General features: G+C 43.8%; 1 protein-coding gene and 1 long non-coding RNA gene across 13 annotated transcripts in view; one reads left to right on the top strand and one right to left on the bottom strand.

The window, feature by feature from the left end:
- LOC146396078 (uncharacterized) overlaps positions 1–27,107 on the top strand; it is a 1,511,729-nt gene that overhangs the window by 576,913 nt on the left and 907,709 nt on the right. The window lies entirely within an intron of this gene.
- CFLAR (CASP8 and FADD like apoptosis regulator) overlaps positions 9,275–27,107 on the bottom strand; it is a 54,133-nt gene continuing 36,300 nt past the window's right edge. For 9 of the 12 annotated variants that reach the window (XM_013996365.3, XM_005652445.4, XM_005652447.4 and 6 more), the window contains 2 exons: positions 17,550–18,060; positions 9,275–14,584 (listed from right to left, as the gene is read on the bottom strand). In XM_013996365.3, the coding sequence (XP_013851819.1) occupies positions 14,446–14,584; positions 17,550–18,060 (650 nt within the window). In that variant the 3' untranslated portion in view covers positions 9,275–14,445. 12 annotated transcript variants of the gene reach the window in all.

Raw genomic sequence — 27,107 nt, 5'->3', positions numbered from 1 at the left:
TGAAGTATAGTTGATTTACAATATTTTGTCAGTTTCAGAGTGATTTCAGTTACAGCAGAGTGATTTTGGTTGTACGTATATATATTATCTATTTTTTTTCAGATTCTTTTCCCTTATAGGATATTACAAAATATTGAATATAGTTCCCTAGAGGAAAAGATTTTTAATGCTGCCAAAAAAAAAAAAAAGAAAGAAAAAATCAAGAGCCAGAAATGTCTTTCATTTAGAAGATACTTTGTTGTTTCTAGGACAAAAAATAAAGAGAAAGCAGCTTTAGCCTTCAATCCAATAATTTTTCATAAAAGCAGCATAAAACTTAGCCATGTCTGTATCAAAATCTACAATGAGGCTTTCCCACTGTGGCGCAACGGGATCAGCAGCGTCTTGGAAGCACTGGGACACAGGTTCAATCCCCAGCCTGGAACAGTGGGTTAAGAATCAGCCATTGCCCCAGCTGAGGCTTAGGTTGAAACTACAAGTCAGATCTGATCCCTGGCCTGGGAACTCCATCTGCCTCGGGGCAACCAAAAAAGAAAAAAAAAAATCTACAACAAATCAAGTGACATGAAATGCCCCTGATATCATTGTGTGCAAAAGGGAGTCAGGTTAAGATGGCAACATTCTGCACATTGATCTTCATATTTAGTGCAATCACCATAAAAATCCTTGCTGCCCTTTTTTACAAAAACTGACAAGGTAATCCTAAAAGTCGCAGAAATGTAAGTCAGGGACTCAGGATAGCCAAAATAATCTTGAGAAAAAACAACAAAGTTGCAATACTCATACTTCCCAATTTCAAAACTTACTACAAAGCTGCAATAATCAAGACAAGGTGGTACTGGCAAAAAGATGGGCAGATAGATCAGTGGGATAGAATTAAGAGTCCTGAAATAAACCCTTACATTTATGGTCAGCCGATTCTCAACAAGGTTGACTGACAGTTCAGTTGGGGAAAGAATAGTCTTTTCAATAAATGGTGCTGGCTATCCGTTTGCAAACGAATAAGATGGGACTCATAGCTTACACCATGTTAAAAAAATTACCCCAAATTGATCAATGACCTAAAGAGCTAAAAACCATGACCTTTATAAGAAAATACAGGTGTAACTCTTCATGTACTTGGATTAGACAATGATTTCTTATATCTGATGCCAAAAGCATAAGCAACAAAAGAAAAAATAGATCAATTGGACTTTATCAAAATATGAAGATTTGTGCTAGAAATGACACTATCCAAAAAGTGAAAAGACAACCCACAGAATGGGAGGCAAATTTTGCAAATCCTGTACCTAATAAGAGACTAGTATCCAGGCTATATACTGCAAGTTTTTTTTCTTCTTCTCCCTTTTAGGGCCACGCCAGAGGCATATAGAAATTCTCAGGCACGGGGTGTGCAGCTACCAGCCTACACCACAGCCACAGCAACGCAGGAACTGAGCCCAGCCTATATCAAAGCTCAAGGCAACCACTGAATGAGGGCAGGAATTGAACTCACATCTTCGTGGAAATTAGTCAGATTCATAACCCGCTGAGCCACAATGGGAACTCCCATATTCCGGCTATATAAAGATACTCATGACTCAGCAATAAAAAGACAATCAATTTCAAAACAGGAAAAGATGTGAACTGATGTTTCTCCAAAGCCAAAATACGAATGGACCACACACATATGAAAAGATGCTCAATACCATTAGTCAGCAGAGAAATAACCACAATGAGATATTAATCAGAACCACAATGAGATTCTAATTGACTCCCACTTGGATGTTTATAATTTTTAAAAATTACGAGTATTGGAGAGGATGTGGAGAAACTGGAAGCTCACACACTGTTGGTGGAAATGTAAAGTTATGCAGCCATTCTGAAAAACGGTTTGGCAGCCCTCAAAAAGGTAAACATAGAGTTGCCAGCAATTCCACTCTGACTTTCTGACACTGCAATCCATTTTTATATCTATACGCAAGAGAACTGAAAACACATATCCACACAAAAACCTATGCGTGAATACTCATAGCAGCACTGTTCACGAGAGCCAAAAGGGGAGACCACCTAAATATCCATCAGTCAGTTGGTGAATAAATAAACCAAATGTGTCATATCCGTACAATGCAATACTATTCAGCCATAAAATGAAGTGAAGTACGGATACATCCCACAACACACACGAACCTTGAAAACTTTACACTAAGTGAAAGAAGTCAGAAGGTCCCATAGTGGAGGACCTGTTTATATGAAATTTCCAGCATAAACAAATGTGTAGAAAAAGAAAGTGGTAATCCAGGGGCTGGGGGGCAGGGAGGACTAAGAAACGACATCTAACAAGTATGGGATTTCTTTCAAGGTAGATGAAAACGTTCTGAAATGAAATCGTGGAGCGGAGGGCACAATTGTGAATATACTAAAAACCACTAACTTCTACACTTGAAAAGGATGCATCTTATGAAATGTGAATTATAATGCAATAGAAAAAGAAAGGGAGGAATTCCCACTGTGGCACAAGGAGCTCATCAGCGTCTCTGGAGCGCTGGGACCCTGTTTGATCCCTGGCCAGCAGACCAGCATAGTGGAGGAAGGATGTGGCCCTGCCACTGCCCCAGCCTGGGAACTTCATTGGCCATAGGGTGGCTAAAGAAGGGGGGGAAAGAAGAAAGAAAGAAGGAAAGAAAGAAAGGAAAGAAGGGAGAAAGGAAGAAAGAAAGAAAGAAAGGGAGATATAGGAGGTCCCATCATGGCTCAGTGGTTAATGAATCCGACTAGGAACTATGAGGTTGCGGGTTCGACCCCTGGCCTTGTTCAGTGGGTTAAGGATCTGGTGTTGCTGTGAGCTGTAGGGTAGGTCGCAGACACTGCTCGTATCCCGAATTGCTGTGGCTGTGGTGTAGACCAGCGGCTACAGCTCCGATTAGACCCCCTAGCCTGGGAACCTCCATATGCCGAAGGAGCGGCCCAAGAAAAGACAAAAAAAAAAAAAGAAAGGGAGATCTAAGGTATGTCACAATCCCATGTCACAAACAACCCTGTGGAGATTAGTTTTCTGTGTCAACTTGACTGGGCTAAAGGATGCCTGGAGGTCAAGTAAATGTCATTTTGGGGTGTGTCTGTGAGGACATTTCCCAGAAGAAATTAGCATTTGAATCAGTAGACTAAGTAAAGAAGATCTGCCCTCACCAGTGTGGGGGGCATCATCCAATCCACTGAGGGTCTGAATCGAATAAAAAGGGAGGAGAAAGGGCGCGTTCTCTTTCTTCTTGAGCTGGGACTCCCTTTCTGCTCTTGGACTTTGGAGTTCCTGGTTCTCTGGGCCTTTGGACTCCAGGACTTACACCAACAGCATCTCTACACCCCCATCTTGTCCTTCATCCCAGCCTCCAGCCACAATCTTATTGTGTGTGCACTAGAGAATCCAGAATGTTTGTCTTAAGGAGGGAAATTGATGAAGCTATGTTTAGAGAGAGTCTCTGGGTTGCTGTGTATGAAACGTTCATACGATTGCGGGGCTGGGAGTAAGATCAGTGAGAAAGCTCTCATCATGGTTCAGTGCAGGAGTATTAAAGGCATAAGAAGTGTAATGATGGGAATAGATGGAAAAGACATTGTAGATGCAGAGCTAACATGATTTCAAAACTAGCTGGGGAGTTCCCTGGTGGCTCAGCAGGTTAAGGACCTGGCACTGTCCTTAACCTACAGGTCACTGCTGTGGCGCAGGTGTGATCCCTGGCCTGGGTACTTCCTCATGCCTTAGAGTGTCACCAAAAATAAACAATAAATCAGTGAAAGAAAGAAAGAAGGAAAGAAAGAAAAGGAAATTAGTTGTATATAGAAACATAGGAGAGTGTGAACCAGGATAAATACGATGTTGGTGTGATGTTTTATCTAAAATTAGAGACCCACAGAGTTCCCATCATGGCTGAGTGGTTAACGAATCCAACTAGAAACCATGAGGTTGCGGGTTCGATCCCTGGCCTTGCTCAGTGGGTTAAGGATTTGGTGTTGCCATGAGCTGTGGTGTAGGTCACAGACGCAGCTCAGATCCCGAGTTGCTGTGGCTGTGGTGTAGACCAGCGGCTATAGCTCCGATTCGATCCCTAGCCTGGGAACCTCCATATGCCAAGGGAGTGGCTCCAGAAAAAAGACAAAAAAAAAAAAAAAAAGACTAAAATTAAAGACCCAGGTAGAAGAGCAAATTTGGAATGGAGATTTTAAGGGTTTGTTGTTGTTGCTGTTGCTGTTGTGTTGTTGCTGTTGTTTGGAGTGTACTGGGTTTGAGGCACCAGAGAGAAAATCAAATGGAAAAGTCTATCAGGAAGCTGTAGGGGGAGATTTGAACTTGAAGTGTCTGGGCTAGACTATCCATCTTGTTATTGGCATAAGAATAGTCAGCGAAGCTATAAGGTTGTCAGAAATATATATATAAAGAGAGAAAATGAAAAAGTGATCCTTTGGGAATATCCATATTTAGGGATCAAAGGAGAAAGATAACAAGATGACTTGGCTAGAGAAGTCCATGATAGAACTTCTAGAGTGGAACACCCTGGAGAATAGGAAAATAACCACCCCACAGAATCCAAGAACCACTGGTTTGGTAACTAAGGTTCATGTGACCTGAGGATTTATAGATTTAGTAAAATTGCAAGAGAGCAACCATTAGTGAGCAACATTTAGTGGTCCTGCTCAGCCACTGGTTAGCAAAGTAGTGAGCCCTTCCCCCAAGCAAGTAAAAATTAGTGAATGACTGTTGTCCTTCTCCCCTTCTTCTACATAAAAGGACCCTGAATTCAGACTGAGGAAAGATGGTTTTTGGGGACACTAGTCTGCCATCTTTTCGGGTCTGCTAGCTTTCCAATTAAAGTCTTTATTCCTCGTCCCAACAACTCACCTCCAAATTTATTGGCCTGTCATGCAGCAAGCACAGCAAACTTGGGTTCAGAATCAAAATGACTGAGGTGAAATCCTGAGAGCAGGGAAGTATGTATTTAATGGGAAAGGTGGAATGGAAAGAGTATAGATTCGTCAAGAATTTACATAAGACAGTAGCTTGAAAGAGAAGGAACTTATTTGAAGGGGGGAACAGAGATTGTTTTCAGCCTGAGTGATCAAAGAGAGAGGACGAGATTAGAGATAAAGAGGCTTGAAATAAGGCTCCATCTTGGAAGAGGACTGATCCATGCCAGCAGAGGGACTAAGATGGGGATAGGAATCCTACATCTGGGGCAGGAAGTCCTTACCAAATAAGGAAGAAAAGATGTTTCTTGCATCACCATTCAAAGAGTGAAAAAATGGGACTGACTTTAATATCATACAGAGACATAAAGGTATAGGCATGATCACATAAATGAAAAGACAGAGAACAGTGTTAAAATGTTACATCATTGGGAGCTCCCGTCATGGCACAGTGGTTAACGAATCCGACTAGGAACCATGAGGTCTCGGGTTCGATCCCTGGCCTTGCTCATTGGGTTAACGATCCGGCGTTGCCGTGAGCTGTGGTGTAGAGGTTGCAAACTCGGCTCGGATCCTGCGTTGCTGTGGCTCTGGTGTAGGCCGGCTGCTACAGCTCCGATTCAACCCCTAGCCTGGGAATCTCCATATGCCGCAGGAGCGGCCCAAGAAATGGCAAAAAGACCCCCAAAAAAAAAAAAAAAGTTACATCATTTACGTTCAAAATGAACACATTGTGTTTATATATATATTAAAAGAGGGAGTTCCCATCGTGGCGCAGTGGTTAACGAATCCGACTAGGAACCACGAGGTTGCGGGTTCGTTCCCTGCCCTTGCTCAGTGGGTTAATGATCCGGCGTTGCCCTGAGCTGTGGTGTAGGTTGCAGACGCGGCTCGGATCCCGCGTTGCTGTGGCTCTGGCGTAGGCCAGTGGCTACAGCTCCGATTCGACCCCTAGCCTGGTTACCTCCATACGCAGTGGGAGCGGCCCAAGAAATAGCAACAACAACAACAACAACAACAAAAAAGACAAAAAAAATTAAAAAAATAAAATATATATTAAAAGAGACTGGATATTTTTAACAATAAGTAATTATTATTTTATGCTTTAAAGTTACAATATTGGAGTTCCCATTGAGGCTCAGTGATTAACTAACCCAACTAGCATACATGAGGATGCAGTTTCGATCCCTGGCCTCACTCAGTGGGTTAAGGATCCGCCATTGCCCTGAACTGTGGTGCAGGTCACAGACGCAGCTTGGATCTCGCATTGCTGTGGCTGTGGCATAGGCTGGTGACTACACCTCCAATTGGACCCCTAGCCTGGGAACCTCCATATGCTACTGGTGTGGCCCTAAAAAGACCAAAAAAAAAGACTTCATACAGAGCTACAGTCCTATTGGTGAAACAATAGACAAATAGATCAATGGAATACAGAGAGCCCAGAAAGAGATACATACAAATATAATCAACCAATCTTTGACAAAGGAACAATGTACAAAGAACTCTTAAAATGCAACAATAATAAAACAACTTAGTTTTAAAAAATTTTAATAACATGCATAAATATTCCAAACATTTTAATCAAATGACAATATATCAGTCAAACTAGTTAGATTTTTTATATATTTTTTTTCTTTTGTCTTTTTTGTTGTTGTTGTTGCTATTTCTTGGGCCGCTCCTGCGGCATATGGAGGTTCCCAGGCCAGGGGTTGAATCGGAGCTGTAGCCGCAGGCCTACACCAGAGCCACAGCAACGCAGGATCCGAGCCTCGTCTGCAACCTCTACACCACAGCTCACGGCAACGCCGGATCGTTAACCCACTGAGCAAGGGCAGGGACTGAACCCGCAACCTCATGGTTCCTAGTCGGATTCGTTAACCACTGCGCCACGACGGGAACTCCCAAACTAGTTAGATTAAAAGAAATATAAACTGCACATGTTTTCTCTCCTGTAAGTGTCCAGAGGTGGGTAATCTAGGGCTGGTATGGTGATTTTGCTCCTTAATGTCCTCACCCAACAAAGCTCCTCCCTGTCCACCACTCGGTTATCCCTACAGTGTCACTGGCTCTTAGCCTCACAGATCAAGATGGCAGCTAGAGCTCCAGCCATCATATACACTTTCCAGTCCGTAAGATAAAGGCAGGACAAAGGGGCAAAGGGTAAAAAACATCTGCCTTTTAAGGAAAATTCTCTGCAGCTGCCAGATGATACTGCTGCTTACATCTTATTGTTCAGGACTAGACAAATGACCACCTATTGCTAAAAGTTGAGGCTTGGACAACTAGACTGTATTCTGTGAGCTTTGTGCCCAGTTTCAGATCAAGAATTCTGTTACTGCGGGAAAAGAGAATGGATGCTTGGGGACAGTGAGCAGGGTCTGTCACAGAGCCAAATTGTCAAGGTTGACCTCAGATTGTGAGGTCATAAGTTACATGCTTAATCCTAAAAACCGTCTCCTAGTGGATCCAGAAGATGTGGTACATATATACAATGGAATATTACTCAGCCATTAAAAAGAACGAAATACCAGCATTTTTTGCAACATGGATGGACCTAGAAACTATCATGCTAAGTGAAGTCAGCCATGCAATGAGACACCAACATCAAATGCTTTCACTGACATGTGGAATCTGAAAAAAGGATAGACTGAACTTCTTTGCAGAACAGATGCTGACTCACAGACATTGAAAAACTTATGGTCTCCACAGTTTGAGGGGTGGGGGGATGTACCTGGGCTGTGGGATGGAAATCCTGTGAAATCAGATTGTTACGATCATTATACAAATACAGATGTGATAAATTCATTTGAGTAACAAAAAAAATGGAAAAAATAAATAAATATAAATAAATAAATAAAATTAAAAAAAATAAAAACCGTCTCCTAGAACATGGGAGAAGAGATTCCCATTTCAAACATTTCAGACAGAAGAAGGCATTAAGCAACACCTACCATGACCTATTCATGGAAGAGGATGAAGGTGCTGGGATCTGGAATGGAATTGGGATTGATGAGTCCGTCCTCCTAACCAGTGGCCCAGAAAAGCACCCCTGAGTAGGGTCCCACTACTGAAAAGAAGGGTTAGAGACGAGACAGGGAAGTGAAGCCAGAACTATAGGGAAGAGTGGTTTCTTTTTTTTTTGGTCTTATTAGGGCCATATAGGCGGCATATGGAGGCTCCCAGGCTACGGGTCCAATCGGAGCTACAGCTGCTGGACTACGCCACAGCCACAGCAATGCCAGATCCAAGCCGCATCTGCAACCTACACCACAGCTTACGGCAACGCTAGATCCTTGACCCGCTGAGCCAGGCCAGGGATCGAACCCACAACCTCATGGTTCCTAGTTGGGTTCGTTTCTGCCGTGCCACGAGGGGAACTCCAAGAGTGGTTTCTTTAGCAGCAAACTAGTTGAAAGTTGAATTACCTATAGAGATGAGATTTGGAAAACAAGAAGAAAAAATATTAGCCATAGTTCTGTCATCCCTATACCAATTTTGGAATATTTCTTTCTGGCTTTTTCTCCCCTGTGAGAGATATTTTGTGCATTTTGGGGCCACACCTGTGGCATGCACAAGTTCGCAAGCCAGGGGTCAAACCCACAGCACAACAGTGATCTGAGCCACAGCAGTGACAATACCAAATCCTTAACTTTCTTAAACATACCATAAAAATAAAGGCTCTCTGGGAGTTCCCGCTGTGGCTTAGCAGGTTAAGAATCCAACTAGGGAGTTCCCATCGTGGTGCAGTGGTTAACGAATCCGACTAGGAACCATGAGGTTGCGGGTTCGACCCCTGCCCTTGCTCAGTGGGTTAACGATCCGGCGTTGCCGTGAGCTGTGGTGTAGGTTGCAGACGCGGCTCAGATCCTGCATTGCTGTGGCTCTGGCGCAGGCCGGCGGCTACAGCTCTGATTAGACCCCTGGCCTGGGAACCCCCATATGCCGCTGGAGCGGCCCAAGAAAAGGCAAAAAGACAAAAAAAAAAAAAAAAAAGAAAGAAAGAAAAAAAGAATCCAATTAGTATCCATGAGGATTCGGGTTCAATCTCAATAGGTTGAGGATCCAGCATTGCCGAAAGCTGTGGTATAGGTCACAGATGTGGCCCAGATCTGGCAGTGCCGTGGCTGTGGTGTAGGCCTCAGCTGTAGCTCTGATTCGACTCCTAGCCTTGGAACTTTCATATGCCACAGGGGTGGCCCTAAAAATGATAGATAAATAAATAAATACATAAATAAAGGCTCTCTGAAAGACAAATATCATATGAGATCACTAATATGTGGAACTTAATAACAAATGATACAAAAGAATTTACAAAACAGAAACAGACTCAAAACAGATTTTGAAATCACATTTATTGTTATAAAATTGTCCAATGGGGGAAGGGATAAATTAGGAGCTTGTAATTAAAATATACACAATACTACACATATAAAATAAATAAATAACAAGGACTTATGGCACAGCATAGGAAAATCTGTATGGGAAAAGACTGAAAAAGAACAGATATGCACAAATGTATAACTAATTTACTTTGCTGTACACTTGAGATTAACACAACATTAAGTCAAAAAAATAAAACATAAAGGCCATTTTACAGCTCGTGTTCATATCCTAAGGTGGGGTGACTATGGGTTAGCTCCTCGCTATCACTTTGCTCACTTTCCTCACCTACAAAATGGGAAGAAATAATAACAAGGACGATAATACCTACCTTATAGAGCTGTTTTGAGGATTCAATGAGATAATTCATGTAATGAGCTACAAACAGTTTATGTAAGCTTTTAATATGTGTACATGTAATTTTATTTTACCTTTGCCGAGACCAGCTCAGCAGGATGGGGCTGAAGAACGGGTGCTACAGAACTTAAGGAAAAAAAGTTGACATAAAACAAGACACAGAGACATTTATCTTAAGTAAAGGTGGGAACCCGGGGACTCGAGGTCTCAGGGACCAAGAGCCCTGCCTCAAGAAACCACACTGCTTTTATTGTGCTCCTGAGGATTATGTCAAGCGAAAAGGAGGTTGTAGGTGCAGGATATAGGGTTTTTTTTTTAATTATTTTATAAGTTCTTTTGTTATTTTAAAAGTCACTTAGCTGGTAGATGGTTAAACTTTAACCCTAAACTTTAGGCATTTAAGATCATTAGCATTTGAGTTAGCTATCTAAGCAGAGCATTTCAGAGAATCCTCAAGTCATTTACCATCACCTTGACGGGACAAAGTAAGGAAGGACAAGATGGAGTTTTCGGCAAAGAGGCTAAGAAAATATTATAAAAACACGTCTCTCAACATATTTTGTTTTATTTTATTTTTTGTCTTTTTAGGGCTGTTCCCACGGCATATGGAGGTTCCCAGGCTAGGGGTCTAATAGGAGCTGTAGCCACCAGCCTACACCACAGCCACCGCAATGCCGGATCCTTAACCCACTGAGCAAAGCCAGGGATCGAACCTGCAACCTCATGGTTCCTAGTTGGATTCATTATCCACTGAGCCACGACGGGAACTCCTGTATATGTAATTTTAATAGTTACAGGAAATTCCAAGCAGTGGACATCTCATCATAACCAAACTCCTATTCCTGAACACTAGATCAGTTCTCAGTTGGGGGCTTTTATAAAGTTTGAAATACTTTCATACATTTTATCTCTTTTATATTTAGGACTATTACTTACAGTAAAATCTTCACAATCTTCACATAGATTTTTTTCTTAATTTAAAAAATTTTTTTGGCCGTGCCTGCAGCATGTGGAAATTCCTGGGCCAGAGACAAAAAATGAGCCGAAGCTGTAATCTATACCACAGCTTCGGCAATGCCAGATCCTTAACCCACTGCACCAGGCCAGGGACTGAACTCACACCACCACAGAGACAATGCTAGATCCTTAACCCACTGCATCACATGGGAACTTCAGTATAGTTTTTTTGTTTTTTTTTTTTATCTTTTGTCTTTTGTGGTTGTTGTTGTTGTTGCTATTTCTTGGGCCGCTCCAGCGGCATATGGAAGTTCCCAGGCTAGGGGTTGAATCGGAGCTGTAGCTGCCCATCTACGCCAGAGCCACAGCAACGCGGGATCTGAGCCGCATCTGCAACCTACACCACAGCTCACGGCAACGCCGGATCGTTAACCCACTGAGCAAGGGCAGGGACCGAACTCGCAACCTCATGGTTCCTAGTCGGATTCGTTAACCACTGCGCCACGACGGGAACTCCAGTATAGTTTTTTTTAATATACCTAAAGTATTTCATTTAAAAACTATACTCAATGAAAAAAAATAAGAAAGGCATTTTGTAACTAAATGCTCATATACAAAAGTGCCAAAGAAGTAGTTGTAGACTCCACTATTAGAGAGAAAAATAGGAGTTCCCTTGCTACCTCAGAGGTTAACGAACCTGACTAGGATCCATGAGAATGTGAGTTTGATCCCTGGCCTTGCTCGGTGGGTTAAGGATCCGATGTTGCCATGAGCAAATGAAGTTTGGATCCCATGTGGCTGTGGCTGCGGCGTAGGCCGGCAGCTATAGCTCCTATTTGACCCCTAGCCTGGGAACCTCCGTATGCCACAGATGCAGCCCTAAAAAGCAAAAACATAAAAAATAAAAATAAATAAAGTCAGAAGAATAACTTAAACATACAAGAGCCTGACTTAAAGACAAAGATGGGGGCCTTTAGGGCTTTTCACACATTCCCCACCTCCACCTCCTGGCTCATCACTCACCATCGCTCGCATTCTCTCCACCCCAGCTCAACGTTACAGTCCAGGGTTCTCAAACATGCCTTGCACTTCCCCTATCTACACCTTCCTTCGATGTGTTTCTTCTCCTGCAATACATTCGCTTCTCCACCTCAACCTGCTAAAATCCAACCAATTTTCATGGTTCAGTTCAAATCTTTTCAAAATACCTCCCCCGTGATGTGCTATGATAATAACCGCTATGGTTGCACAGCATCGCCAGAGCAGTCATAAGAACTCTCTCACTGGGTACGGTCATAAAAGCCCTCTCAGTTCCCTCTCAGAACAACTCTGTATATAGGCAAGGAAAGGAAAGGGCCTATTCCTCCCATTTTTTCAGCCTGGGCCTGCAATCAAAGTCCCTTTTCACTCTGCCCCATTTCCCTTGCCGGTCAAGCAAACACTTCGCTTTCTCTCCCTGGGACCCGTGGGCTGACTGATGAGAGGCATTAATAAAAATAATGTGATCCAAAGACAGAAAAGTGACAAAAGTAAACAGACAACACAGTTTCACCTAATAAATAATTGCTTTTAAAATTTTTTCTTTTAAACCTTATTGAAGTGGAGCTGATTTAAATGTTTTGTTAATGTTTGGTGTACAGCAAAATGACTCACTTGTATATTCTTTTTCACATTATTTCTCCCTAGGGTTTATCATAGGGTGTTGAATACAGTTCTCTGTCCCATACAGTATGACTTTGTTTATTACAAATAATCGCTCTTAAAAAGGGAAGGGGAAAAGAGAAAAAGAAAAATCAGTAAATAAATAAAAAGGGAAGGGAAAGAAAGAAAACATGGTGACTGGACAAGTTTGGATTTTCACCGCACTGGTTGGATAGGCTATGGAGAACTATGTGGCCATGTGAGCCTCTCTGCTGGAAGAGGACAGGCCTGGAAAGGTAGGATCATTGAGATAATACTTTCATCTAAAACATTGTGAATGATACAATAGTCAACCTTCTAGAGCTAAGAAGACACATGTGACTATGAAAGATTTTCAAACTTCAGACCTCGATACAACACAAGACTCTACATGACTACTTTTTGTTTTAAAATATCAGTAGGCATTAGGTTACAACACGAATACACAGGGGAATCTAGGTCACAAAAAAAACATCAAAGCATATCTGATAGCCAAAGTCAATAATTTTAGTAATTTGTAGGTCAGGTCTGAAGCAATGGGTAAAGTCTAACTATAAAAACAGCTCATCCAAGTAGATGATGGGATCAAGTCCCCTTGAAAGGCACACCAGCTTTTTTTTTTTAACCGCCACACCCAACGCATATGGAGATTTCCAGCCTAGGGGCTGAATCTGAGCAGTAGCCGCAGGCCTGCACCACAGCCACCACCACAGCCACTGATTTGAGCCGTGTCTGTAACCTATACCACAGCTCACAGCAATGCCGGATCCTTAACCCACTGAGCAAGGCCAGGGATCAATCCCGCTGAGCCACTACGTGAACTCCATACACTAAGTCTTAAATCTCATGCCTGAGGCATAGACTCTCTACTCTTGATCTTAGATAAGATCTAAGAAGGATGCAAATGTTACCTTAGTTATTAAGACTCCCCTCAAACAGCTCCCCCCTGTAATAGTTAATGCAAGGTTCTGGATCATGAGGTCAAGCATACAAGTGATTCCAGCTGGTACTCCCAGTAAAGAAAGGCATCTTCAGGAGACCCATTTCCCCAGGAGTTATTAACACATGAAGGTCAAAATTACCTTTGCTAAAGGTAGAAATAAGTGTACAAAGCATCTGAAAACTATTCATTTCATACTTTTCAGTCTGTGTTGAGTGAACATGTCAAAACACACAGATATACACATTGAGACACATACCACATAAAACCAACTTTATAAATAAGGTAAGACTGCAAGTGCTAGTTATGGTTTGACTCCATTGCTGTGTATCTTTTTCTTTTTCTTTTTTTTTTTTTTTTGGTCTTTTTGTCTTTTCTAGGGCTGCACCAGCGGCATATGGAGGTTCCCAGGCTAGGGGTCTAATCGGAGCCATAGCTGTCAGCCTACATCAGAGCCACAGGAACGCCAGATCTGGGCTGAGTCTGCAACCTACACCACAGCTCACGGCAACGCCGGATCTTTAACCCACTGAGTAAGGCCAGGGATCGAACCTGTGTCCTCATGGATACTGGTCAGAATCAATTCCGCTGAGCCACAGAGGGAATGCCATAGAGCTCAGTTTTGTTTTGTTTTTTGTCTTTTTGCCACTTCTTGGGCTGCTCCCTCGGCATATGGAGGTTCCCAGACTAGGGGTCGAATCAGAGCTACAGCTGCCAGCCTACGCCAGAGCCACAGCAACTCGGGATCCAAGCTGCGTCTGCAACCTACACCAGAGCTCACAGCAACCCCGGATCCTTAACCCACTGAGCAAGGCCAGGGATCGAACCCGCAACCCCATGGTTCCTAGTCGCATTCGTTTACCATTGAGCCACGACGGTAACTCCCACAGTACTCAGTTTTGACATTTCAAAGCTGTTTCCTTCCCAACAATGACCTGGCTATTTCAGCAATAGAGACCAAGACCTTCACCTCAGAGGCTCTGGTTCAAACACTTCTTCCCATCTGGCATTCCTCAGAGATGGTCATTTTAGCACCAGCCCAGACTTTGCCTCACCCACCTCATACTCACTCTCTCTCTCTCTCTCTCTCACACACACACACACACACACACACACACACACACCCTGGCTTGGACACTACTCTCTGGCCAATAATAGAGACTGCAGGGCTAAGAGGGGCCTTTGGCTCTTCATTTGCAAGAGAGGATGACTTTCTTTCTCAGAGTGTGCTGTAGCCTGACGTAGTACCTCTCCTTAGCAGACACTCTGCTGTTCCAATCATATACTTTGCTGTTGAGGTCAACGTGGAGTTCCAGGAGTGAGACTTTTCTAGAGGGAATGAGAAAGACAAAAATGAATGCCATGTAAATGTCAAGCAGGAGACAGATTATCATTAGGGTGAAATCAGCCAACAGATATGAGAGTGCTTTAAAATTGTTCCTATCTAAAGCAAATACCATATGATATCATTTATACATGGACTCTAAAATATGGCACAGATGAACCTACCTCCAAAACACAAACAGACTCACAGACATAAACAACAGACTTGTGGTTAGTGGCAGTGGGAGGTGGTAGGGAAGGGAAAGAGTGGGAGACTGGCATTAGCAGGTGCAAACTATTCTATATAGAATGAATAAACAAGGTCCTACTGGAGTTCCCGTCGTGGCGCAGTGGTTAACGAATCTGACTAGGAACCATGAGGTTGAGGGTTCGATCCCTGCCCTTGCTCAGTGGGTTAACGATCCAGCGCTGCCGTGAGCTGTGGTGTAGGTCGCAGATACAGCTTGGATCTGAGTTGCTATGGCTCTGGGATAGGCCGATGGCTATAGCTCCGATTAGACCCCTAGCCTGGGAACCTCCATATGCCGCAGGAAGCGGCCCTAGAAAAGGCAAAAAAACCAAAAAAACAAAAAACAAGGTCCTACTGTATAGCACAGGGAACTATGTTCAACCGTCTATGATAAACCATAATGGAAAAAAATACAAGAATGTAGATACATGTGGAGTTCCCACTGTGGTACAATGGGATCTGTGGCATCTTGGGAGCACTAAGACACAGGTTTAATCCCCTGCCAGACAGTGGGTTAAGGATCCAATCTGATCCCTGGCCTAGGAACTCCATATGCCACAGGGAAGCCAAAAAAAAAAAAAAAGCATGTAGATATATGTATAACTGAATCACTTTGCTGTACTGCAGAAATTAACATTGTAAATCAACTATACTTCAATTTTTAAAAATTGTTTCTTTCTGGAGTTCCGGTCGTGGCTCAGTGGTTAACGAATCCAACTAGGAACCATGAGGTTGTGGGTTCGATCCCTGGCCTAGCTCAGTGGGTTAAGGATCCAGCGTTGCCCTGAGCTGTGGTGTAGGCTGCAGATGAGGCTTGGATCCTGCGTTGCTGTGGCTCTGGCATAGGCCAGTAGCTACAGCTCCGATTCGACCCCTAGCCTGGGAACCTCCATATGCTGAGGCAGCGGCCCAAGAAATGGCAAAAAGACAAAAAAAAAAAAAAAAATTTCTTTCTAAATAGAAATAAGCAGTTTATTCCTGGGGTCCCCAAAGCTACAACAGAATTCATTTCACAGGTGGCTCAGAAACATTCTGCATTATAATTAGTGGGCAACTGAAAAAGGACAGCTAATCTTACGTTTGAGGTACAGTGAAGCTTCCTTCAGCTTAATGGACATCAGGTCACCAAAGTTTTCCTTAGAAAAGTATTCTTGCCAGTAAACATCAAACATGTCTAAATAACAAAGACTTGCAGACCTGAACAATCGGATACCATTTTCACCTATCGAATTGTCAAAACTTGGGGAAATGAAAGAGCACAAAGTATCAGTGAGAATTCAGGAGTGCAGATACTCTTATAAAAGCTGATCTAGGGGTTCCCATTGTGGCTCAGCAGGTTAAGAACCCGACATAGTGTCCATGAGGATGTGGGTTTGATCTCTGGCCTCGCTCAGTGGGTTAAGGATCTGGCACTGCTGCAAGCTGCAGAATAGGTCACAGATGGGGCTTGGATCCACACTGCTGTGGCTGTGGCATACACCTGCAACTGCAGCTCCAATTCAACCCCTAGCCTGGGAACCTCCATATGCTGCAGGTGAAGCCCTAAAAAGAGAGGGAAAAAAAAGGAAAAAAAAAAAATCTGGTCTAACTGTCCTAGAGTGTAATCTGATGGGCTGCACCAAAGGCTTTAAAATGCTTGTGATTTGACACAGTAATTCCACTTCTGGGAATCTACCCTTCAAGAAAACAATTAAGAATAAGCACAAATACTGAGCTACAAAGATGTTGTACATTTTCTTTTTTGTGAAAGCAAAACATTGCCCAATGTGAATTTTGGCCAAGTAAATTATGCTATAGCCATATTAGGGCCTATCCTGCAGACCTTAAAATGATGCTGCAGAAATGTGATTACTGACATGTAAAGATATACCATTATACAAACTAAAAGCAAGTACTGTTATAAAGTAACAGTAGATGATGATTCCTTTTTGGCTTAAAAAGCCTATTTACATATGATTTTACGGGTATCCAAAAAAAGCTCCAAAAGGCAATACACCAAGATTGGGTTAACAGATTGGTTCTAATAAGTAGGATTAGAACTGCTTGTTATGTTCTTCTTTCAGCATCTATATTTCATGGCTTTTTTCAGTAAGGAATACGTATTGCTTTGGGAATTAAAAAAAAAAAAGCAATTAAATGTTTCTCAACTTTGAAGAAAAATATCCAAACCACAAACTGAGTAATAAGTGTCCTGATAAACACAAAGCATTCATAAACTATGCAGGGTCTGTGTCATACTCCTAAGGCAACTCCACCAGGGAATGAAAAAAAAAATCCCTTTTCCTCCCCGAAGTGAAGGCCATCCAACATGGCACAGGGGCGCCGCCATCTTTTTTTTGTGTGTGTCTTTTTTTGTTGTTGTTGTTGTTGTTGTTGTTGCTATTTCTTGGGCCGCTCCCGCGGCATATGGAGGTTCCCAGGCTAGGGGTTGAATCGGAGCTGTAGCCACCGGCCTACGCCAGAGCCACAGCAACGCGGGATCCGAGCCGCGTCTGCAACCTACACCACAGCTCACGGCAACGCCGGATCGTTAACCCACTGAGCAAGGGCAGGGACCGAACCCGAAACCTCATGGTTCCTAGTCGGATTCGTTAACCACTGCGCCACGACGGGAACTCCTTTTTTGTCTTTTTTTTTTTTTTTTTTTTTTTTGGCACCTCCATCTTGGCAGCAGAATGCAGACAACTGGTGACAGGATCCGCCACAGCTTGGGTGGCTCACCTTTCTTTTCCCAGCTTCTGGGAGAGGCACTGCAGGTACACTGACGATGAGCTGGAGGGCCGCTCCAACAGGGACACATCGGCTTTGCACAGGCTCCAGAAGAAGTCAGCTTCTCGGTGAACTGTGCAGGTCCCTGGCTGCCTAGCCTTGGAATCCATACTTTTCACTGATGGCCCGTCCACCTCCAGGAAGCTGCTGTCCTCCAGCTGGCCCTCTGATGTCACATAGATCTGAATAAAAAAGAGCTTTGGCTTCCCTAAGAGAGTAGGGCATACATCTGCCATGAACATCCTTCGGATATGATCCAAAGGGAACCCGGAGAGAGTCTTATCCACGCCAAACACGCTCTGGGAGCCCCCTCGGCTCACAAGGACACACACGAAACTGTCGTAGTCTTGGTGTTGGGGCATACGGGCAACTTTGCGAAGAATCTTGCTTATTTGCTCCACTTTCAGATACAAGAAATACTGTACTTCATAGCCCAGGGAACTGAAGGTGTCCCGAAGAACATCTGGAAAAAACAAACAAACGTGAAAAACAACATAGGGGCAAGAAAAGCTCCAGAAACACTGGGCGGCAATCCTAAACATGGTCTAATCTCTGCTACTTGTCTGTTTCCGATTTTGTGTCCTATTTTGAGGCACCGAAGTCCCTGAGAATGGGGCAGCCTGAAGCATGAGGTAAGTGACAGGTCCTCAGTTAGGGTCTGTCCTTCGTTCCATGGCTTTTCCTTCCCAAGGGCACTGCCACATCTGGGCATGGGCATAGACTGAGCCCACCTCTAGTCTAAATGAATCAAGAGAGAAAAAAAAAAAAAAAAAGACTTTTTCCTCTTCAACCAAAACAAAGCTGGGATTGTGCAAAAAGTTCTTTCTTAAAATCACTCACAAGCTCATAGGAATGGGTGCATTTGCAGAGTGCAGGTCCAAACCCAGATCCAATGGCTGCAGAGAGGAGAGGCCCAGGTCATGAGTTCTCTCACCTCCACCTGCTATGGGCTGATCCAGAGGTGCCTGGATTTAAGTTGGAACCATCCCCAAACCCCTCAGCTCTTCTCATGAACCACTTCCCAGTGTAGCTTTTGACAGAACTGGGGCGGGGGGAGGGTGGCATGGCCAAGACATGACCTAAAGTGCCCCCAAAGATTTTTCTCCTATCTTCCGGGAATTCAGGTTAATTTTGCCTCGAGAAGCAGTGTAAGGGAGTGGAAAAAGCAGACAAGCCTGCCTCCTAGCACTGACCTCACCACACCTATGGGCTGCATGGCTTTAAGGAAGTAGGTCTCACTAGTTTGGGGTTTTTTTTTTTTTTGCTTTTTTTAGGGCTGCACCCACAGCATATGGAGGTTCCCAGGCTAGGGGTCCAATTGGAGCTACAGCCGCCCACCTACACCACAGCCACAGCAACTCGGGATCCAAGCCACGTCTGCGACCTATACCATAGCTCACAGCAACACCGGATCCTTAAACCACTGAGCAAAGCCAGGGATTGAACCCACAACCTCATGGTTCCTAGCTAGATTCATTTCTGCTGCACCAGGATGGGAACTCCTCTCCATAGCTTTAAGTGGAAGTGAAGATAGCCACCCTATGAGGATGCTGTGAGTATTAAATTAGTGTAATACAATACATCTCCTGGTGCTCAATAAGAAAGAGTCCCTGCTGCTCTTTAAAAAATTCTTTTTGTCCATCTTCTAGAAGTTTCTACGGTCCTGAGACGAAAGAAACCCCACCCAAACTACTTAGTTCCCATCTGCTCAGGTTGCCCTCATTGGAGAAGTAAACACAGAAATATTTCATCTTTCTAGTAGCAAAGAGAGACATCTTTCTCTTCCTCATTCAAAAAGTCCACATCCTTTTGAGCTCCCCAATAAGTTTCTATTCCTTGTCTGAGGGATGCCTCCAGTTCTCAATTCATTTTCAAGGCAGAAAAGCTGTTCTGGCCTAAGCCCAGAGGTAAAACAAGAATCTTCCCATTCAGGTTGTCACCCAAACAATTAGCCACTTCTCTGGATTTGTTTCCATGTGTCATGACTACGTACCCACTTCTCTTCCTCCCCTGAGGTATGGTCGTCCAGGAGTCTACCACTGCACTCACCCCAAACCCAACAACACAACAGTGTCCAGAGCAGAGATAACTTCCACCAAGGAACAGAGGGGCCCCACCTCATACCAGTTTGGGCGTCATACAAAGGGGTCAGGGGGAGATAAATAACTGAAGGTTATGACACATCACCCTTCACTACCGATTCTCAATTCTCCACACCAAATAAGAACAATATGAAGTATGGAGAGTCACAAATAATTCAGGATAATAACTTCAACCAATAGTTTCAACGTCTTGTCTTGCCAACTTTATCAGCGAGTATTACACTATAAAAGTGAAAGTAAGCAAATGTTATTTCTCTTCTGGCTTCTCAGCAGGAAACAGGAAAAAGATTAAAAGTTGGGAAAGAAACACAGCCTTGGGTTAACAACAAACTGGGAACTAAGCAGCCACTGGACAAACAAGAGCTGGCTCGAGTGCTCTTAATTCAATTTGGCCAGCCTATGGGCAGTATCTGGACACAATCACATACAGTCTCGTAGAACTTTCTACTCAGGAGGCTCACATCCTGCCAGATATGGCAGATTTAAATAAGTCTGTGACTCCTCGACCCTCCTTGCTTAAAAAGATAGTGTGTAATCCCCTCCCCTTGAACACAGGTAACTCGTTCCTAATGAATGGAGTGTGGCAGAAGGGCTACCACGTGACATTCAAAGTCAAATCACTAGGGGGAAGCCAGCTGCCATGTCTTGAGAACACTCCAGACAGGGCCCTGGTGCCAAACAGGTCCCCAGTGCCATGTGAAGAGGCCCACATGGAGAAGAACGCAAGCCACACACCAACTTCCCAGCCACTCGAGAAGCTCCTCCAATGCCAAGGACCCAAGCTGACATATGACAGCAACCTCTCAAGAGACTCAGGGCTGGGACAGCCTGGCTCCGTCACTTCTAAATTCCAGACCCCCAGAAGCTATGAGAGGTATAAATAAATTAGTATCGTTGTTTTAAGCTATAACATTTTGGAGCAATTTGTACACATTATGAGATAAATAATTCACTAGGTAAGTCAGCAAAAGGGAATGATAATAACCATTACCTAAGAATGGAGTGTAATTAAGCAACTTACTTTTCTCCTTCCGCCTGACCCGCAAGTAAGGTAGGGGTGAAGAAAATGAATTAAATTCATTTTTTGAAATATATATATATCAAGTAATAATAAGATACAAGCCCCCAAGAGATATAAAGAAGTTGCCAATCTCCTTAAAACCTTACAATAACTAAGTATGTTCAAGGAATGACAGTTGCTGAAAACCTATTAAGTACCTCACTTGTCAGCATAGGAGCTCAGAGTGCTAGGAGAGGTGAAGAAGCACTGCCCCCTAGGCACGGCCTCTGAGGGTGTAGGTAAGGCTTGAGATCCAGTTCTGAGCTGGGGATGACACACAGGGCTGTACCATGTACCAGGTACCAGGACAGAGCCTGGACAGGACTCAGGGGCCATCCCCACTGCTTTATTCCAAACGCTCCCTTCCGGAGTGGCACTCTCTAGTCATGGAGCACTCTCTCCTCCAGGGGGCAGAAGCGAACCGAGAAACATCAGGCTCAAAGCTCTTTTGTTTACTTAATTTCAGACTGGCTCCCTGGATCAAAACCTTCTTTTCACTGATAAGAGTGCCTCCCTTATCAAAGTCTTTGAAAGAAAGCCATAGTCTCCCTTTCCATCCTGACATGCAGAGGTCTGGAGGCAACACAGGCTGTCTTGTGCCTTAATCTCTTTTCTTTATCTGGGTTCTGGCTAGAGCAGCAGCTGGGCTGTCATAAGGCAGTCAGCAGGCAGCTGCGTGATACGAGGGTAAAAGAGGAACAGCCTTGGAAACCCAAGATGTGAGTTTCAGTCCTGGCCTCTCCACCTACTTGCTGGTCTGAACCTTGCCTGGTCCTGAAAGAAGACTGACTGACACCATGGGAATCTGAGGTCTAGGGAATCTGAGGAAGGTCTCACCTAATAGAACAGGAGGAAAAAGCCTAAAGCTGGAGGTGAAGCTAAAGGCCAAACAGGTCCCCAATGCCAAGTATAAGGCCAATAAGAACACCAAATCTAGGGCCTCAGACCAAGATGGAGCATCCCCTAAACATCCCTGTGGCAACACAGTCACTCCAGGGACACAGCCTGAAGCCATCAGGCTGGCATTTCCCATGAACATCACATCTTTCCTCTGACAGATGGTGAGGATGGATGCTGGGTGCCATTTGCAATGTTCTTTCTTGGGCTAGCAAGAAAGAATAAGGATAGAGCCCAGTCTAATTTACAGGATCAAGGGGATCACGACAGTGTGACTTTGAACAAATTACATCTGTAATTTATCCACCTATAAAATGGGATCAATACTGATGCCTCTACCATGTCCTCCAGAAGGTGGCTGTGAGGCTCCATTGAGATGTCTATAAGGACGCTTTGCAAATTGTGAGCAGTTATTCAAACATAAGATATTAATTTGAGGAGTTCCCGTCGTGGCGCAGTGGTTAACAAATCCGACTAGGAAACATGAGGTTGCGGGTTCGGTCCCTGCCCTTGCTCAGTGGGTTAATGATCCAGCGTTGCTGTGAGCTGTGGTGTAGGTTGCAGATGCGGCTCGGATCCCGCGTTGCTGTGGCTCTGGCGTAGGCCGGAGGCTACAGCTCCAACTGGACCCCTAGCCTGGGAACCTCCATATGCCGTGGGAGCGGCCCAAGAAATAGCTAAAAAAAAGACCCCAAAAAAAAAATAATTAAATAAATAAGATATTAATTTGAGGAGTTCCCATTGTGGCTCAGCAGGTTAAGAATTGATGTGGTCTTTGTGAGGATGTGGGTTTGATCTCTGGCCTCACTCAGTGGGTTAAGCAGCCAGCACCGCCACAAGCTGCAGTGTAGATGGCAGATACAGCTCGCATCGGGTGTTGCCATAGCTGTGTCATAGGTCTCAGCTGCAGCTCTAATGGAACCCCTAGCTAGGAACTTCCATTAGTTGCAGATGTGGCCATAAAAAGGAAAAAAAAAAAAGGATTAATTTTGAAGAAATAAAGGCACTTTACTACAAGTCATGGAGCTTTCTCTCACATTGGAATCTACCTCCTTAGAACCCAGAGGGAGGTCTCTACAGTCTAAACTCAAATGGACTCAGAGCAGCTAGATTTTGTGTCCTATGCATCAACAGCAACTTCCTTGTCCTTACTAGCAAATAGAGGAAGAAAAACTTGGGTGCTGAGTTTGGAAATAAAACTTCAGCAAACTGCAGAAGTCCCACTTCTCCTTCTACCCACCCTGGAAATCCCACTCCTGACCCAGCCCTGTCTCTGTAAAATTCAACTGTTCTTTAGAAATTAACTTAATGAAATCATGAGGCATTTCCTCTGGCCTTGACATCGGTACAGGGCTAGAATCAATCCTACCCACAGATTTGTGGGACTATCGAGAGGAAATCCAAAAAATTAAAACCAGTTAAATGGCATGACCCCATTCATTGAGAATGTGTTTTGATCTTAAGTGAGTTCATATTTATCTTGACAACTATCTACAAGAATGCAGTTCATTAAATAAATGTTCGGAATAAATGAGTAATTCATTAGTCTATTTACAATCACTCAAATGCCTTCAGTAAGGCCAGTTCGAATTACTATAAAACACATGAATGGGAAGGATACTGTGGAAAGGGGAGTTCTAAAGTCAAATGTGAATGGAAAATGCAAGGTTGACGAGACTTAACCAGGTTCCTTTACAGGAAGACTACTAGAAACCTTCAAGGCCAACATGCATTGCTCATCTCCTAAAGTAGAACAAATTACTCAGCATTTCCCAAATTCACTTGACCCCAAAACTCATGTTATACAAGTTCTTCTTCCTATATTACAGAAACACTGTGCTAGGAGTTTCCGTGGTGGCTCAGTGGTTAACGAATCCGACTAGGAACCATGAGGTTGCAGGTTCGATCCCCAGCCTTGCTCAGTGGGTTAAGGATCCGGGGTTGCTGTGAGCTGTGGTATAGGTCGCAGATGCAGCTTAGATCCCACATTGCTGTGGCTCTGGTGTAGGCCGGCAGCAACAGCTCCGATTGGACCCCTAGCCTGGGAATCTCCATATGCCGCGGGAGCGGCCCAAGAAAATGGCAAAAAGACAAAAAAAAAAAAAAAAAAAGAAAGAAAGACTGTGCTAAAGGGATATAGATAAACTATACGACACAATTTCTATTCTTCAAGGAGTCCATAATCTTGTTGGAGAAGCAAAGCGTATAAATGTGCACAAAACAATGACTGACAGGTCACGAAACAGTGGGATTTTAGCTAAAATAGACGATCAGAGAAGGGAAGATCAGTGGAGTCTGAGACACCTGGAGATAAGATTGTGGGAAAGGTGTGAAGCTGGGGCCCCCCAAAAAACAAAGGAAAGGCCCCATGTGCGAGGATGCTGGGGGGAACAAGGACAGAAGAAGTGAAGAAGTGGGGGGCAGGAGCAGCTTATATAAATCTGACTTTCCATTTGTTCAGATACACCAATCAGAGGGTTTTCCTAGACAATCCATATATACTGAGAATTGTAAACTTAAAAAAAAAAAAAAAAAAAAAAAGGCCGCAGGGACCAAAACCGAACCACAAGCAGTGACACCAGATCCTTAACCTGCCAAGCCACCAAGGAGCTCCTAAACTACTTCTTAAATGTCTTTTTTTTTTTTAAAGCCCAAACGATCACTAGTAATTCCTTCTGAACTAGTTTTTCTTAGGATAATACAATATCAATAATAAACATGTCAGAGTTCCCGTCATGGCTCAGTGGAAATGAATCTGACTAGTACCCATGAGGATGCTGGTTCAATCCCTGGCCTTGGTCAATGGGTTAAGGATCCGCCGTTGCTGTGAGCTGTGGTGTAGGTTGCAGATGCGGCCCGGACCCAGCGTTGCTATGGCTGTGGTGTAAGCCGGCAGCTGCAGCTCTGATTCAACCCCTAGCCTGGGAATTTCCATATGCTGCAGTTGTGACCCTAAAAAAGCAAAAGATAAAAAATAAAAAATAAAAAATAAAAATAAATAAATTACATTTTTTAAAAATTAGAAAAAAGGAGTTCCGGTCGTGGCGCAGTGGTTAACAAATCCGACTAGGAACCATGAGGTTGTGGGTTCGGTCCCTGCCCTTGCTCAGTGGGTTAACGATCCGGCGTTGCTGTGAGCTGTGGTGTAGGTTGCAGACGCGGCTCGGATCTCACGTTGCTGTAGCTCTGGCGTAGGCTGGCAGCTATAGCTCCGATCTGACCCCTAGCCTGGGAACCTCCATATGCCACCAGAGCGGCCCAAGAAATAGCAAAAAGACAAAAAAAAAAAAAAAAAAAAAAATAGAAAAAAAAAGAAATACAAGGGTCTCCAATAAGAGATTAAGGATCTGTAATTCTTCTTTATATGCTAGATCAATGCCATCTATGAAAAAATGTGTTTGCTATGTAGCACTGATCTAACGGAAAATTTCATTAGTGATGCCGGGTTTTCAATTGCTTGGTCTCAGAGGATAAGAATGCCCAGAAAAAAAGGTGCCCCACCACAGACCTCCTCGTCTTGTTCCCCCAGGGAAGCTAATCCCACAAGAATAAGGAGGAGAGTATCCCCTTGCTTGGCACGCAAGCTGGCAGGCAGCAGTGGCTGCTCCATGTGACAAAGCCTCCACCTACCATCTCAGAGGTCACTTAACACCTGTCTGCCTAGCTCAGGAGAAGAGGTTACAGGGCTGCTTCGATTCCCCTTTGCTGAGATTAGTTTACATTTATTACTACAGGAAAATGCTACTGATTTGGGCTGTTGCCTATTCCATTAAGGGAAAATGAGGAAAGGAGGCTGGGTGACCCAAGAAGCAGCCAAGCTCAAGTCAACACCACTGCAAAGCTCTCCATGATTGACTCTGGGTTTTCAGGATTCCTGCTGCCCTGATAGACAGGAAGTTTACTTAATGTAAGATTCCCCAGGGAAATGTACATCATCTACTAGAAAAATTCAAGTCCTGGCCTGGTTAAAAAGTACAGAAACGACTTCAAGTTTTTCAGAAAGAGCAAGGGAGAAAAGAAAGAGGAATAAACACGTCCTCTCAAAAGCCACAAACACCATCTTTCACTCAGCAGCCTAAAAACCAGCCAGAGCCCTTAGGTCAAGCTCCAGAGTCCACGTGTCTGTGCTGTGGGGCTTTTGCACAAGATCAAAAGTCCAGTGCTATGACTGGGTGCCACCAAGCAGGGCCTCACATAGGTCTAGCTTTCCTAGGTCACTGACACAGGTAACACAACGCCAAGGACTAATTTTTTAAAATTCTACCCAAGATAATTAGCCCCAAGTCCTTGTGCCTCCGTGTGCACTCCAAGAATAGGTTACTAACCTCCACAAGGATTCTTCTCAAGAACAAGCCACCAAACAATAGTTTTATCTTTGTTAACGAGGTGACTCTGAGACCAGGTTCTACCTCAGGGCCCCCATATCTGCTTCACATGGGGCCAAGCATGGTGCTTTGCACATAGTAGGTGTTCAATAAACATTTATGGGCTAAAGGAAGGCTAAACCTACAAAGGCTGGAGAACTTGCATTCTTTTTGGATAAAAGTCTGGGTTTTGTTTTTTGTTTTGTTTTGTTGAGAAAAAGATAGGTACAAAAGAGTCTGCTAAATTCCACAGATACAAAAGTTAGTGGAACACACCGAGAAGAAATAGTTTATTCCTTCATCCATTCAACCAACAAATATTTACTGAGCCACTGTGTGCCAGGCACCTGGAGGTTCTGGAGACACTTAGTAATAGCTCCCCACGCTTCTGTAACTTACGTTATAGCGAGGTAGCTAAAAGCAGAAGCTTTGCAGTCAAGCTTTCAAATCCCAGCTCTATCAGTTTAACCAGAGAAGTTTGAGAGTTTATTGTCCTCTGCTTGATCACCTTGCAAATGCGGATAATATCTTACAATATTATTTATGAAGATTAAGTGAGAATCTATGTGAAGGCATTAACAAAGCCCCTGGCACATAGTAGATTTTCAATAAATTTTATACCTGATCTCAAGTTAGTCTTATTATTGTTAGTTTCTTTCAGAGCCCTTGTTTCTGGTAATCACGCTTATTGCCAGACTTCTGCACTCCTCCCAAATGTTCAGCGTTAACCAAGTGAGAAAGTTAACTAGACAAAGAGTTCCCACCGTGGCTTAGTGGTTAACAAATCCGACCAGGAACCATGAGGTTGCGGGTTCGATCCCTGGCCTCACTCAACGGGTTAAGGATCCGGTGTTGCCGTGAGCTGTAGTGAAGTCACAGACGCGGCTCGAATCTGGCGTTGCTGTGGCTGTGGTGTAGGCCAGTAGCTACAGCTCCGATTAGATGCCTAGCCTGGGAACCTCCATATGCCATGGGTGCAGCCCCAGAAAAGACAAAAAGAAAAGAGAGCGCGAGAGAGAGAAAGTTAACTAGGCAAGAAACAAAGGAAACCCCACAGAATCATCTAGATGAAGCTCCCCAGGATGGG

Source organism: Sus scrofa, chromosome 15, assembly GCF_054392235.1.
Source record: "Sus scrofa isolate SSC_HxYL_T2T_F1_AM1 chromosome 15, Sscrofa_HxYL_maternal_Yorkshire_Landrace_v2.0, whole genome shotgun sequence".
NCBI classification, from domain to species: Eukaryota; Metazoa; Chordata; class Mammalia; order Artiodactyla; family Suidae; genus Sus; species Sus scrofa.
The sequence above is the reverse complement of the archived record's forward strand: the minus strand, read 5'-3'. Positions and strand labels throughout refer to the sequence as shown.